The 14950-nt window shown below is 67.6% G+C and overlaps 2 protein-coding genes across 6 annotated transcripts in view; one reads left to right on the plus strand and one right to left on the minus strand.

The window, feature by feature from the left end:
- Positions 1–119: 119 nt before the first annotated feature.
- On the minus strand, positions 120–13224 carry TJP3 (tight junction protein 3). The gene is made up of 21 exons (XM_072845805.1): positions 12167–13224; positions 11636–11735; positions 7895–8083; positions 7684–7808; positions 7363–7465; positions 6723–7176; positions 6314–6417; positions 5137–5299; positions 4944–5034; positions 4640–4704; positions 4384–4462; positions 4085–4241; positions 3579–3687; positions 2893–3112; positions 2367–2563; positions 2053–2148; positions 1671–1741; positions 1249–1560; positions 901–1122; positions 604–656; positions 120–426 (listed from the first exon to the last, which is right to left on the minus strand). The coding sequence occupies exons 1-21, from the start codon at positions 12382–12384 to the stop codon at positions 327–329; spliced, it is 3228 nt and encodes a 1075-aa protein (XP_072701906.1). The 5' UTR covers positions 12385–13224; the 3' UTR covers positions 120–326.
- A 47-nt stretch (positions 13225–13271) lies between these two features.
- PIP5K1C (phosphatidylinositol-4-phosphate 5-kinase type 1 gamma) overlaps positions 13272–14950 on the plus strand; it is a 50917-nt gene continuing 49238 nt past the window's right edge. For 2 of the 5 annotated variants that reach the window (XM_072845812.1, XM_072845808.1), the window contains exon 1: positions 13687–13769. Coding sequence is in view for 2 of the 5 variants with exons in the window: in XM_072845809.1 (XP_072701910.1) it covers positions 13670–13769 (100 nt within the window). In the remaining 3 variants the exon portion in view is untranslated. Of the gene's footprint in view, positions 13770–14950 lie in introns of all 5 variants that reach the window. The other 3 variants (XM_072845809.1, XM_072845810.1, XM_072845807.1) reach the window with 3 other exon arrangements.

Here is a 14950-nt window from a genome sequence, read left to right on the forward strand (position 1 = left end):
GGCAGGCAGGGCGTCCAGCCGCGGAGGTGCCTGGGTCCCAGCAAGGCCCCCCCGCTGCATGGGTTTCCCCTGCGCGCTGCCACCCAGCCCGCACGGAAACAGCCCGTCCTGATCAAAACATCCCTTTTATTCCAGCAGCAGAGGCCGTGGCCAAAAGGGGGAAGGAGGCACTTGGTGGTGTGGGGTGGTGAGGGGTACGGCAGGATTAGGCCCAAACCAGCCTAACCATGGGGTGCTGCGTAGCACTACCTGGACTGTCACATGGACCTGGTGGCATGGGCTGCGTCAGGGCTGGCTGCCCAGTGGGACAGAGGCCAGCAGTGCCACTACACGTCTGTAGCTGGGCCCCACTCGTAGCCTTCATCCTGGTCTGAGTCATCCCTGGCCCTTGTGAACCTCTTCCTCACAGCGTCATGCTCGTATTCCCTGGGGGACGAGAAGGTGCCGTGATGCCTCTGCCACCCGGTCGGGACAGGTGGCAGAGACAGTCCCCGCCTGGGCAGGTCAGGACAGGCAGAGCTGGCACCAAGGGCTCCGCAGGCCCTTCCCCAGCCCAAGGGCTGGCTGCTTTAACCCCCCGGCTGGCCCTGGTGTGCAGGGTACCTGATGCTGTCGTACTGCTGGCCCTGCTGGCCCTGCTGTTGCTGCTCGGTTGCCTGTGAAAGACCAGAGAGATGGGGGAGTCAGAGGCCGGGGCAGGATTTGTGCCCCAGCCCGGGGCTGGGCTGTGTTCCCCCATGGGGAACCAGAGCTAGGCACAGATGCGCAGCTGGACGCTGCAGCAGCTAGAGGTGACACCCTGCCTGTGCCACAGGGGGTAGGAATTGGCCCCCGTAGCTGGGCACTGTGCCACCCCCGCTCTGTCCCACCAGCCCCTCATACCACTATGGGAGGACTCACCTGCTTGCTCAGGCCACAGCTTGGGGACATCTGCGCTGGCTCGGAGGAGCGGGCCAGCCCGGGCTGGTCGTAGGCGTCCTCAGCCTCGCCGTCGGTGTAGGCGCCCGCCTCGCCGTCTGTGTCGTAGTCGCTGTTGGCATGACTGTCGCAGGTCAGGTAGCCTGAGGCTGCCACACTTGGCGGGTTCAGCAGCTCCAGACTGTCCTCCAGTGCCACATCTGCCTGCGGGGTGGGGATGACAGAGACCTGGGACCCCAGGTGTGGGGGGCACGGGTGCGTGGCCCCATCACCTGCCTGGCTGCAGCCCCAGCAGGCTGAGCCTTGCCGCAGGGACCCTGCGCCCCGTACCTGCTCCACCGCCGTCCAAACTGGCTGGCTCTGCTGCGTCCTGATGATGTCCTTGATCGCCTCGTACCAGGTGTTGCCACTGCCGCTGAGGCTGACGCTGGCGGTGAAGAGGTGGCTGCAGTACTTTTTCATCTTGCTGGCCTGGGCATAGAGGCGCCGGGAGCTCTTCCTGGAGTTGGGTGCCAGCCACTGGCGCATGGCCTTGATGCCCTGCCGGCTCTCAGGCTCACAGAACACCACCACCGGGTAGTACTGCATGTAGTTGAGGCACTCCACAGCCGAGGGCGTGATGTCCAACAAGGCATGCTTGTCCTGGGGAAGAGCACGGCCATCAGCCCCGCTGGGGACAGGGACGGAGGCCGTGGGCTCCCCCCCCAGGCCCGGGCCCACCTGGCTCCAAGGACATGGGAAAGGTCTCTCACCTTTTCTGCGATCTGCCGCACTGAGTCCAACTTGATGACCTTGGACGATGCCCCGTCTCGGGGCACGCTCGCTGCAGGACACAGAGATGTGGCACGAGAGGGGCTGGGGGAGATGTGGCATCTCCGGCAGCCCCAGGCTGGGTCTGGCCATGCCCGGCCCCAGGGCTGTGTCTCTCAAGGGGGGGACATGTCTGGGGCCTGGCTGGAATCATGATGCATGGGGAGAGGGTGAATGAGTCCAGGAAGGTGTTGGGGTGTCACAGGGAGGGGGCAATGAGGCGGGATTGGAACAGAGCTGCAGGTAAAGAGCTCCCACAGGTCCTGGATGCTGAGGGTCCGGCTGCTGGATACAATTCCCCCCCCCAGCATGGGGGGCACTTACGAGCAATCTCAAACAGCTCAGGCAGCTCCGTGCTCAGCTTCTGCATGGCAATGTCTGCGATGGGGCCCAGGATCACCACCGGCCGCTTGAAGCTGGCTGTGGGGAGAAGACAGACCGGCTCAGGGAGGCTGGGGGCAAGGGCAGGGCTCACAGCACCCAGGTGTCCAGACCCGCTCCTCGAGGTGCCCGTGGGCCTGGGACTCACCCCGCTCCTCCCAGGAGAGCGGAGCCCACTAGCACCCGCAGCGGGGCAGCCCCGGGGCCGACGTCCCCTGGGTGGCTCTGGGCGATGGGGACACAGCTCTGGTGCCCACCTTCCTTCAGGACCACCCTCTCGTATGGTGGGTAGCGGCCCTGCTTTGTGAGGGCAGACAGGTCCTCCCGGCTCTTCCGCAGCATCTTCTTGGCTCCCCGCAGGCCCCGCAGCTTCCAAAACTCAGCCCGTGCCCCGGATGGGTTGGCACCAGACGTGGCTTTCAGCACCGACTCCAGGCTGGCAATCTGCTCGGCCCTGGGAGGGGAAAGGGCTCAGGATCTGGAGCCTCCAGATTTACCCCCTGCTTTGTCTCTCCGGGCTCCGAGGAGTGGGGCAGCAGAAGCCGGCATTCCCGCTCAGTGGCACAGCCAGATGAGGCTGTGGTAGCCTCCTCCCTCCAGGACCTTGGACGACCAGAGTGTCAACTGCCCCATCACCCCTGAGAAGGGATTTCACCAGCTCACACTTCCCACCACTGCTCCACCAGCCTTTGCCCTGCCTCTTACTGGGCCCACCACCCATCTCACTGGGGAGTCATCCCCCAGCTCTGCTCATCTTGTGGCCGTTCCTGGCTCCATCCCTACCTGCTCCGGTTGGGGATGATGCCCTTGTCCTGCTCCTGTAGGTCCCTGCCCATGCGCACAGCCAGCCAGCTCCCCAGTCTGCCCCGGTACATGGTGTCCAGCACGTGGAAGACGTCCCCACGGACAAAGCTGAGTCCCGATGGCGTGTCCTTCTCAAAGTCAAAGTGCGTCCGGATGTAGAATGAGTCGCCCACATTGGACGAGATCATCTTCCTGTAAACTGGAGACCAGGGTGAGAGAGACCATCAGGGGAAGAGGTGGCTGAGGAGGAAGATGCTGGAGGGGAAGGTGCTGGAGGGATTTGGCAAGGAGCTAGGCTGGCCGGGAGCCTCCATGGTAGCCCTTGCTGCTAAGGAGGGTGTTGGGGACACCTTTTCCTCCCATGGCTCTCTCGGGCACGCTGGGAACAGCAGGACCTGACCCCCCAGCACACACTGGCCTCTCCAGGCTGAGCCACAGAGCCAGAAAGAGAAAGCCCCCGTGCTCCAGGATGCCAAGGCACAAACAGGGCCGGGACAGTCTGGTCCCCTCCCGGCACCTCTCTGGAGGAGGAGGGGGGTGCAGGGAAGAAGGACCACCCTGCGGGGGCAGAAAGGGCCATGGCAAGTCCAGCAGCTCTGATTCTTGCTCAGAAGAGACAGAGGATGGAGAAGCACAAGCCCAGGATGACTCCGGTTGTCACTCACTGTCCTGCTTGCTCTGGGTCCACAGCGTGATGTCCTCACCCGGCGGCAGGCTCATGAGATACTCCACGGCCTCCTCACGGGTCAGGTTCTGGAAACTGGTGTCGTTCACCTGCCACAGAAAAGCACTTAGACACGGCCCTGCCAGCAGGACGGAGGGTGCAGGTACCAGTGGGGGTCCCAGGGACAGCAGTACCCAGGGCAGGGTGGGAGAGGTAGCTGGTCCCTGTCACCCAAGTGCCTGCCACAACCCCTAGTAACCCTGGGGAGGGCCTCTGGGCCAGCTGAGGTGGTGCCTGGACCCTGCTGGGTGTTAGCGTGGTGCCGGAGACAGGACTGTCCCTTTGGCAGTGCCCGCAGAGCCCAACGGGTACGGGCCGTGGGCACCAGCACTGACCCAAAACGATGCCCAGCAGGAGAAATCCGAGCCCCGGGCGGGTACCAGACCCAAGGAGGATGGGGCCAGTCTGGGCGCAGAAGCATTCGGAGCCATTCCCAGCCCCGGGTACCTGCAGGATCTGGTCCCCTTCCCGGACACCCTGGCTGTCGGCCGGGCTCCCCTCCTGGACACTTGACACGAAGATGCCCACGTCGTTCCCGCCAGCCAGCCGCAGCCCAACGCTCTTGGCCTTCACGAAGTGCACGACCCTGGAGTCAGCGCTGTACCTGCCACCCGGGAAGCCGCAGTCAGCCCGGCGGTGACATGCCAGGAACAGCACAGGGGGTCACCGGCCCTGTGACACCAACCCTGCGCCGGAGCAGCTCCCCATCTCCCCCAGCCCTTCCCCACCGTCTCTCGCAGACGTACCCGTCCTTGCGGGCAGCTTGGGCAGCGGGGCTGGTGTGGGGGCTGTGGCAGCCATCCCCCTCCACGGCTTCCAGCAGGTCTGCAGAGAAGGAGGGCTGGTCCAGGAGGCGGCGGTGGCTGTGCCACTGCCAGGGCAGCCGAGGCACAAGGAGACCTGGCGTGGCTCTGCCAGGGGGGTTTGGACAGCAGAGACACGCAGGAGCCCGGAGCCCGCTCAGTGGCCTTAGCTCCCCCGGCCTGATCTGAGCTCACTTACCAGGGCCGCGAGCATCGTCCACGATCGTGTCGGCTGCAGGGTCCCTGTTCGATCGTCTCCTCTCCCTGGAACAAAGTTGGGGCAGGGTTTAGGCAGGTCACGGAGGCAGGTGCTGGATGGGCACAGGCAGGCAGTGCCAAGTGGGCAGCGGGGACAGCAGAGCAAGCTGGGGACTAAATGGCAGTCCCACCTCCAGGGTGAACTGGCTCCGGGATGGAGGAGAACCAGCCCCCCCAGACAGGCAGAGAACACAGGGGGATCTGACAGGGGAAAGAGGGGCTCATGGGGACAGAGCGGGGCTTACGGTGGCGAGTTCATCCTGGCAGCAGCTGGAGGTTGCGGGGAGGTCTCAGGGGATGGCGGATGGGACAGTTCGGAGTCGATGTCAGAGATATCTGCAGCAACAGGAGGGAAGACGCATTAGTGACTGTCCAGTCCCTTGCTGTGTATTTGCCCCCAGCCCCGCTACCATCCATCCGGTGAGGGTGTCCCCTCACCATCCATCCGGGAGCTGTCACTCTGGCTGTCTCCTATGTCGGGGATGTTGACCAGGAACTGCCGGTCGTCCCGGAGGATGAGCAGGGTCAGGGTCCCCTCCGTCTGCTCGATGAGCTGCTGCGTGTCAGCCAGGGACATGTCCTCACTGGCCACCCCGTTGATCTGGAGGGGGCAGAGCAGGAGGCCTCAGGGCACTCGCTCCTGGGAAAGCTGCCCCCTGGAAAGCCCTGCTCGAACGGGATGCTCTGACTGCCACCTTCCCGGTCCCTTCCCAGCCCCTCCAGCCCAGCCCCAGCTCCCACGGCTTCGCCCATCCTGGGCCACGTCCCTGTGCCTGGCTGCCTCCCAGTGGGGCCTCATCCTGCAGAGAGGAAACAAATTAGCGAGGCTAATTAACTCCCACCTTTAGCTGCAGGGGGCCCTGCACGGAGGCAGGAGCTGCAGAGACCCACTCAGACGCTGCCTGAAGCTCAGTTTTACTTTGACCTTGGCCCAGCGCTGTCCTTCCACACGCCGGACTGGTGCCGGGGAGTCAGGCCCCAAGCGGACCGTGGGGCTGTGATCTCCCCGAGGTGCAGCCGCTTCTCCCACCGGATTGCTGGGGTGAAATCCCTTCCGTTTGCCCCAGAGCCTCTTTGGCCCGAGTTTCCAGCGGCCATGGGTCTGCCTGGCCCATGTGTCGTCTCCCATGGGAGGGAGGGCCATGAAGCGTCTCCCTCTATTTCCTCCTCCCCAAATGCTTTAAGCATCGTTTCACCTGACATACCCTGAACACCGGAGCTCCTCGGGCCGACTGCTCCCCTGGTGGGGACACGGACACGCGGCAGGGGACCACACGCCATGGGGACAGCAGGGCGGACACGATCCCGCTGTGGCAGCGGGACAAGCCACCGTCCCTGATTGAATGCCGCGGGGCTGCCTCAACCAGCCAGCCTCAGCATCATGGGCAGCCGGTCCCCGAGAGCCCACGCGGGGTCCCTGGTGATGGCTGGGGAGCCGGGGCAGGGTGCGGGCACCTGACGGAGCTGCCTCAGCCAAGCTGCCATCCTTTGCAGGCAGCTGAGAGAAGCACGCTCTTGGCTTGTCCCCTGCAGTGACACTAGCCAGGGACGAGCCACCCGAAGAGCAGGAGATGAGATCCCCAGCAAGTGCTGTGCGCCCCGTGGGCGCCCATACCTTCAGGATGAGGTCTCCCTCCTGCAAGGAGCTGCCCTTCGCTGCCAGGCCGCTCTCCACTATGTGCTTGATGAAGAGCTGACTTCCCAGCTTCAGGCCATACTCTGCACCAGAGAGAGCCCATGACAGTGCCGGAGCCGGGCAGATGCAGGACCCCCTCAAGGTCCCCCTTGCCAGCCATCCCCACAAGCCCACCCCAGCCCCCCTTGGGGCACTAGCAAGCCCCAAAGCTGAGCTCTGCAACCCCAGGCTGAGGCCAGGCGGGTTTGGTGCACCCAGCACGGCATGCACTGCCCTTCGCCGCATGCCTGACCCTGGCAGCAACTCTGCCATCGCCTCCTCCCCAGGGGACGCACGGCCACAAATCAGGCAACAAGACCCAGGGACAGAGGGAGCGGGAGGGCCTCACCTTCGTTCTGCTTCTGCTTCACCAGGACTGACGTGATGGGCTTCATCGGCACATCCTGGCGCGGCAGCCGCTTGAAGCCCGACACCAGGGCCAGCCCGTTGGTGTCCCATTCATGGCCAAAGCCATTGGCAGAGCGGTGCCGGCTGTAGCCCCTCCGATCCGAGCCACTGCCAGGGCTCTGCCTCCAGTGGCTGCTGTCCTGGCTTCGCCTCCGGCTCCGGGACACCGACTTGTGGTGGCGGCGGTCATCCCGGTGGTGGCCAGAGCTCCTCTCGCTGGACGAGTCCCCATCATAGCCCTGGCTGTGGTCCAGGTCATCCCGGGAGCAGTGCAGGGCTGGATCCGCACCGTGCGACCCGTAGTCCTCGTCCGAGTCATAGCGCCGGGGCACGGTGGGGGACCCAGGGCTGCTCTTGCTCACGGGCAGGTGGACTTTCTTCGGCCTTTTCAGCGTCTGCAGGTGGAAAGTGAGGAGAGGATGGTGGGTGCAGCCATCTCTGCCAGGAGATGCTTCTACAGCAATTTCCAAGCCTTGAACTGGAACCCCGGGGTGTGTGAGAGAGGGGAGCTGGGATGGGGACAGGCATGGTGTGGTCCCATGCACAAGGCCAGCCCCCATCCCGCCGCAGGGCACACTCACAATGTTGGCGGTCTTGCCGCAGGTTTTAAGTGTCTGGATGGCGAAGGAGGACAAGACATTCTCCATGGAAAGGCCGTTCACCATCACGATGTGATCCTTCCTCCTGGGAGGGAAAACGCAGCCGTGGCTCTGCCCCAGGCACAGCCCCCAGCCGGGGGAGCTGGCGGGGTACCGAGGGCACCCGTTGCCCCAGGGGGACCCCATCCCAGCCGGGCAGGGTGGCAGCGATGCTGGCCCTGTCCCAGCAGGAGCGATTCGCTGCCCTTCCCATCCCCGCTGGCAGCGAGCACCCCCCATGTCCCCACGTTCCCGCACACTCACTGGAGCCGGCCCATCGCCGGTCCCCCAGACACCACATCCGAAACAACCACCGCTGTGTCCCCGGTCATCCTGTTGGGACGGTCCCGGCCTCCGGAGACAGCGAAGCCAAAGCCCCGTTGAGGGTCCTAGCAGGGATGGGGCAGAGAGGGGTGAGGCAGAGCCGGCCCCACAGACCCCGTCCCCTCCCATGGCCACCCCAGGCCACGCTCACCTTGCTCAGCGTCACCGTGTGCTGCTCCCAGATCACCATTTCCTCCATGGTGGCCACCCGCCAACGCAAGCGAGGGAGGGCGACTGCGGCAGCCGGCCGGCGCAGCAGCCCCCGCTCAGCGGCTGGGGGAGCGGACCGGCTCCGGCTCCTCTTTGCAGCCGCTGGCCCCTTCCTCAATCCCACTTCAGGCTGCAACAAAGAGCAGAAGCAAAGCTGAGCTGCGGGCACCGGGGATGACGAGGGTGCAGGGGACAGAGCCCCCCCCCCGGTGCCCGGGCACGACGAGGGTGCAGGGGACAGAGCCCCCCCCCCGGTGCCCGGGCACCCACCAGGGGCACCGGGACTCACAGCTGTGTCGCACCCCAGCTAACCCCGTGTGCCAGCTGGCTCTGAAACCCAGAGCTGCCTCTGTGCAGCGTGAAATCCCCCCCTCGGGAGGTCCATCTCCCTCCCCTCGGACGCGTGCCCATGGAAGGGGAGGTCTTAGGCAGGGCAAGCAGGTCAGGAGCCATCTCCATGGCTGGGACCACTTGCCCACACCGTCCTGGTGGTCCAGGTCCCCTCCCTCCTCCCAGGAGCCGGCAGGCCCTGGGGCGCTGCTTCGGACGGTGCTTTGGTGCCCTCCCGCCCGCCTGCTCTGGGCTCCGGCACAACAGCGGAGCTGGCAGCTCTGCCAACCACTTCGGAAGCACCAGCGTCCTGGCTTCACCCTTTGGTTTCCCTGGGTTTCCCCCAAATCCAAAGTTTTCCATCTAGGACAGATGAGCCTGACCGACAGGATGGCATCCCGTCTGGGATGAAACACCCGGGATGGGCCTGGGGATCCCCTCCACCGGCTCCTGGCTCCCCGGAGGAAACATCAGCATGAACCCAGAGAGACATGGGATCCCTGCGTGGGGTGGGGGACAGCGGGCCCAGAGCCTCCCACAACTTCCCATGGGGCGGGACAGGAAGGAGCCAGTTTGATCAGGGACTCGAAGGGGCCGGGTTTATCCGTGCCATTGCACATGCCAAGGAAACCCCGGTGAGACCGTCAAGCGATTCTCCAGGGCAATGGGGACGGGAAAGCCAACAGCCCAGCGCGATGCCACCACCATCGCCAGGTCCTCACCCCTCTGACCCGCGCAGGGACTGGGGAGGACAGACCCACACCCATCGCTTGCCCGTGCCAGCCCCGAGCCCACGGCTGGAGGGAGGTGAAACGTGTCCCCCCCGCAAGCCGGGCTGCCCCGGACAGCGCGTCCCGCTCCTGCCCCGGGCACCCCGGGGCTGCCAGCGCCCGTCCTGGTCCCACCCGTGGCGTGGCACAGGCACGGCATGGCCACAGCCATGGCACGGGCACGGACACGACCATCACAGGCACAACGGGCCGTGGCCACACCGGCGCTGCCGGGTCTGGTGTAGGGCGCCCTTGTGCCGCCATCGAGGACTGGCCGACAGCCGAGGCATGGCACTATCCCGGCACTGACCGGCCGGCAGCTCTGCCATGGCAGCACCCCAAGACCCAGCTGGCCGACGGCTCTGCTACCGCAGGTCTCTCCAGGCACTCATTGCTCGGCCGCTCTGCCATAGTAGATCTCTCTGATCTCTGATTGGCCAACAGCTGTGCTGTGGTACATCTTTGGATTCTGATTGGCTGATATCTGTACCGTGACAAGTCTCTCCAGGATCTGATTGGCCAACAGCTGTGCCACGGCAGATCTCCTGGGACTCTCATTGGCCCGTGGCTCTGCCGCGGCAGCAGCCCCCAGTTCTGGCCACGCTGGCCCCGCTGGCCAATCACCCTGTCCTGTGGCACCCCCACCGCCCCGTGGTGCCCAAAGGCTCCAGGACGGCCATGCTGGGGCCATGCTGGCTCCCCGACATGGCTCAGCCACCCTCAAGCCTGGCCGGGGGCCCCCCATTGGTGCCCTGGGAAGCTGGAAACCTCCCCAGCCCCATTGGGAATCGGCTGTGGGGCAGCCTTGGCAGGAGCAGGGGCCATCAGAGGTGAGCGCTGACGCCCCGTGGGCAATGCCGTAGGCAGTGCCGAGCAGGGATCCCATGGGATCCAAAATGAGACCCAGCTCACGGCAGCCCCGGGGAGGGATGGTGTAATCATTCACCCAGGCCTCAGAAATAGCCCCAGCTAGCCAGGCTGCAAGCCGGCGAGCGCCGAGGGCAGAGTCCAGGTTTCCACTCTGTGTCATGAGCTGCCGAAACCAGCCCAAGCACCCACCCGCCACCCGCTGGTGCTCAGTGCAGGGACACGTGTGCCCATGGGGTGGCTGGGGCTGAGCAGGACCCCAGTGTGGTGGCACCCGCGCTCCTGTCCCAGTGCTTGTAAGACCAGTAAAAACAGCAGACCCAGCATGGCAGTGGGGTGGTTTCCTGCTGAATCAGCGAGCTGAACTGGCAGGTCCCGTCTCAGCCATGTCACCAGTGTCAGCCAGTCAGTGCTTACAGGCTCCCTGGATGCCCACGGGTGACACGGCGTGAGCCACAGGTCCAAGGGACCCTGATCGTGGGGCAGCCAGAGCATCACCCTCCCCGGCGTGACAGCTCATCTGCTGTGCCAGAGCCAACCCCACTGCCACCCAGCACAGCCCCTCACTGTCCCCAACAGGCTCCCGCTGCTGTCCCATCACTGGGGCACCACAAATCGGCCATGCACCTGTGTCCCGCTGCTGCCCATGGCTCTCCATGGGCAGCGGCAGTTTGGGGCAGGGGGGATGGCGTGGGAACGGCAGCAGCTCCTGTCTCGCCAGCCGGCACAAGCAGCGCCCACGGTGCCGCCAAGCCCTGGTCCTGTCCCCGGTCTTCCCCCGGGGACCTGGCATAGGGCCTGCCCGGAGCCAAAGGCCAAGGCTGGCAGCCGGAGGAGCCGGCTCGGCCGGTTTCTGACAGAAACCAGCCCGCACCTGAAATGGCCCCGCCGGGAGAGGCAGTATCTGGGCAGAGCTGACCACGGCCCAGCCCGATGTGCCTGGCACCAGGCACTGGCAGCACAGGGAGCCCCACACACCCCACTCTGCCCCACGCACGCACCATGGCCGGCATCTCCCAGGGTTTTTAATGCCAAACGAAGCCCAGGCTGCGCCGGGGCAGCTCATCCCCCTGCAAGGTCCCCGATTCAGGGCTGTGCCCGGCCCCGGGTGACACCGCCAGCAATGCCCACCGTGGGGACAGCAACGGGTGGGGAGGTTATTTATCAGAAAGTGATGCACCCTGCCCACCCCGGCCTTGCCCCACAGCCATCCCCACCACCCATAACCTGTTTCCCAACCCCCCCACCGTCGGGGGTCCTCAATCTGAGACCCCAAAGCCTTCCCGGGATCAGCAGGGTCCCTGGTCTCAGCCGGTGCTGCAAAACCGCTTGTCCCTTGTCTGGTCCTGGCCGTGCAGGACCGCGGTCCCAGGTCCCCCCAGAAGCTCTTCTAACCCAACCCCACCCACATCGCAATGGGCTGATCCCGACCCACCGCTCTGGGAAAAGGGTCTCTGGAAGGTCTGACCCAGCCGGGGTGTAAATCAGTAGGATGGAGGCACGTCCTCCAGCCCTCGGGGCGAGGAGCTGTGGCGGCAGGGTCCCAGGATCCCCCCCGGGGTATCTCCCTGCCATCAGAGCAGGACTCCAGGAGGGTCACCCGCTCCCGAAGCCTCCCAGAGAGGGACAAAGCATGGCCGGTTCCCCAGGTGAAAGCACGGCTGGGTCCCAGTCCCGGGGCCGGCAGATCCCGGGGGACAGGCTTAGGCACTCACCGAGCCTCGGATCCGACCAGGAAGGAGCCGAGCTCCCGAGCTGGTGGCAGTGGTGTCACTCCAGGGTGCCTTGCGTAACCCTTTGTGGGCCAGACGCTGCCTGCAGGAGGGGAGGAGGAGGAAGGGGGTCTCGGAGCAGCTTCCCGGGCCCAGCAGGAGTCACGGGGGGCTGTCCCTCTTGTCATCCACGGTGCTGGTGGCTCAGCCACGTCCGCTTGCCCCCCGCCCAGCCCTGGGCAGTGACAGGCTCGCAGGATGCCGGGGGTGGCAGTGCCTGGGGACGGGGGTCCCTCCCTCCCAGCCTGGCCCTCTCCAAGGAGGCAGTGGGGCTCTGCGCCAACCCGTACTGCCCCGGACCCCCAAACCCTCCCCACAGCCCTGCTCGGGAGTCCCCGGGGGGACCACACGGCTTCACCCAGCGCCCCAAGAGGGGACAGGGACAATGGCCAGCCGGGGGCTCCCGGTCCTGGAGGGGGTGGGGGAAAAGGTGACCCTGCTGATGGCTGCCGTCCCCTTTCCTCTGCCCCCCACCTGGGGACCAGCCCCCCGCCGTTCGTCTTTCCGCGGGGTCGCTTTCCTGCAGTGACAGAACCCAGCTCCACGCCTCGGCTCTCTGTCCAGGCCGCTGCTTCCAGCCGGGGTCGGTACCGATGCCGCAGGAGGTCACAGCCCTGCGGCGGGGTGTCGCGGGGGGACCAGCTCCTCCTGAACCCCCCGGCCACCAGCTGCCACCCCGGAGCCGGGGACATGGAGCCGCCGCTTTCCCCAGCGCTCGTCAGATGGGCATCGAGGGGCTCCTCCTCGCCGCAGCCCCGCCAGCCCCGAGAGGAGCACGGAGCAGCTCCCACCCGGGCGGCCGCCGCTCCCCGGGCCCAGCCGCGGCCTCCCCAGCCGCTCCGGGGCCACCGGCTGCCCTCCCGCGCAGGGACGCGGCCGGGAGCCCCTCGGGCGGGGGGACGGGGACGCCACCGAGCCGCCTCATCAGGGCCGCGGCACCTTCCCCGGCTGCGCCGCGGGCTGGGCGTTCGTGCCGGGCTGGTTTCCCGGCTGGGGCTGCCCCTGCCCGTGGCACGCTTGTGCCCCGGGGCCGGGGCACGCCGGCGTGAAGGCGCCGGCCTGGGAGAACCGGCGGGGCCGGCCCGGGCCGACCCGCGCCCCGGGGCCGACCCGCACCCCGGGGCCTGCCCGGGCCCCGGGCCGGGCGGCGCGGTGCCGCTAGATGGTGCCACGGGCCGGGCCCCCGCCCGGGGTGGGGAGCGGCGTCGGGGCGGCCCGGCGTCGGGGCCTCAGTCGCCATGGCAGCGGGGGCGGCGCAGGCCCGGCCCGGCGGCTTTCGCGGCCTCCGGGGGGACCCGCCGAGGGGGAGGGCGGGGAGGCGGCGCCCGGCACTGGGAGGGTCCCGGTCCCGCGGGGACAAGAGCGGGGGGCGCCGGGGCCTGCGCCGCACCAGGGCCCGGCACAGGCCCGCGCCGGGGGCGATCGGGCCCGGGGTCTCGGGGGCCCGGGGCAGGCCGGCCCCGCGCACACCCCCGCGCCCGGGCAGCCGGCCCCGCCCCGCGCCGCCGGAGCCCCGCCCCTGCTGCCATGGCGACCGGCAGACCCCGCCCCCTCCGCGCCGGGGAGCGCCGCGGCTCTATGGTGCCTCCCGCCCGCTAGAGAGGATGGGGGCGGCCTTTCTCTTCGCCGCTCTATGGTGCGCGAGGCCTCGTCCCGCTCCCCGCGCCTTCCAGCCGGGAGCGGTCCCACAGCCCGCGGACTATCGCGACAGCCAGCTCCCGCGTCGCGATTAATTCCGGCGGAAGGGGACCGCTCTACTTCTGGTGCCGGCCACCGCCCCTTCCGCCCTGCGGCGCTGGGGCGTGTCTAGCTGCGGCGCCTCCCGCGCTCTATGGTCCCCGCCGTTCCCAGTCTCCTCAGCGGCGGCGGCGGCCGGAGCCGGGAGGAGCGCGGCGGCGGCGGCGGCGGGCGCGGGCCTGGGCCTGTCCTGTCCTGCCCCGCCCCGGGCCTGCCCTGCCCGCGGCCTTCGCGGCGGCCATGGAGCTGGAGGTGCCCGAGGAGGCGGAAGGCTCGGCCGTGGCGGGTGCCGGTGCCATCACCCCGGAGGCCGGCGTGGGGGGACTGGACGCGGCAGGAGGTAACGCGCTGCGAGCACCGGGCGGCCGGCACCCTCGGCCGGGCTCCCCGGCGTGTTCCCCTGCGTGTCGCCGTCCCCCCGAGAGGCCGCTCCCGGCCGGGCCCCCCGGAGTGTGTGTCCCCGTGTCCCGCCCCCCCCCACTCGGGCCCAGAGTGGTTTAGTCCAGCTGCACCCCCCGGGGGGGGGGGTCTGAGTGGTACCTGCCGGCCGGGCCCCCCGCATTGTGCCTTGCATCCCATGGGGGGCTCAGAGTGGTTCAGTCCAGCTCCCCCTCCCCGGAGTGTGCCACCCCGGGGCACCGCGTGGTCCCGTCCAACTGCCGCCCCCTTCCCCCCGGGACCCAGAATGGTTCCGCCCCCCCGGGGCAGACCCTTGGCCCGGGACTCCGCGGGTACCGGCGGAGCGGCCGGGCTGGGGCCGCCCTTTGGCCCCTGTCCCGGGCCGGTGCTTGCTGCGGAGGGGCAGCTGCGACCCCCGGAGCAACGTGCAGGGCACAGCCCGGCTTGCCCGGCTCCGGGGCTTCTCCCTGCCGGCCCCCAGCCCCGGGCGGTCTCGGGGGGCTGCGACACCCGGCACTCTCGGGAGCGGGGCACCCCGGCGCCGGAGCAGCCACCCGCTCGCCCGGCTGGCGAGCAGGACCCCGGGGCTGGGCCGGGGGTGGCAGCTCGGGGGGCGGCGGGTCCCCCCGTGCCTTGGGGAGCTGCTGCGGCTCCCAGCGCTCCCTCCCGCGGGGCCCGGGCGGCCCCTCGGCAGCGTCCATCGCATCCCTCCGGCAGCGGCGCGGGGGAAGGCCGCGCTTGAGGCGGGGAGCGAGCCCGAGCCCGGCTGCGCCGCCGGCAGCCCTAGGCAGAGTCCGGGCTCCTCGGCTGGCAGGATCAGACACGTGGGGCTGTGCAAGCGCACCTGCCTCCGCCTTCGCGGCCTAATAATTTATAGCTCATTAACAACCTCAAAATTGCTAGCTTCAGTTTTGCGCGTGACGGTACGGCCCCGCTCCGTTGTTGGGTTGACAAGTTCCTTTGTGGGCCTGACGCGAAGCTCCCGAGCACCTGTCTGAGCCTGAAGTTTATTCAGAGCCTGCTACGAGGTAGACAGGTTTTGGTTGTGTTATGACAGCAATCTCCTTGTCTTCGGGCCTTTAAATGAGGATCATTAGATCTTCTAAAAACCAACAAATTACA

This window comes from Ciconia boyciana, chromosome 24, assembly GCF_034638445.1.
Source record: "Ciconia boyciana chromosome 24, ASM3463844v1, whole genome shotgun sequence".
Lineage (NCBI taxonomy): Eukaryota > Metazoa > Chordata > Aves > Ciconiiformes > Ciconiidae > Ciconia > Ciconia boyciana.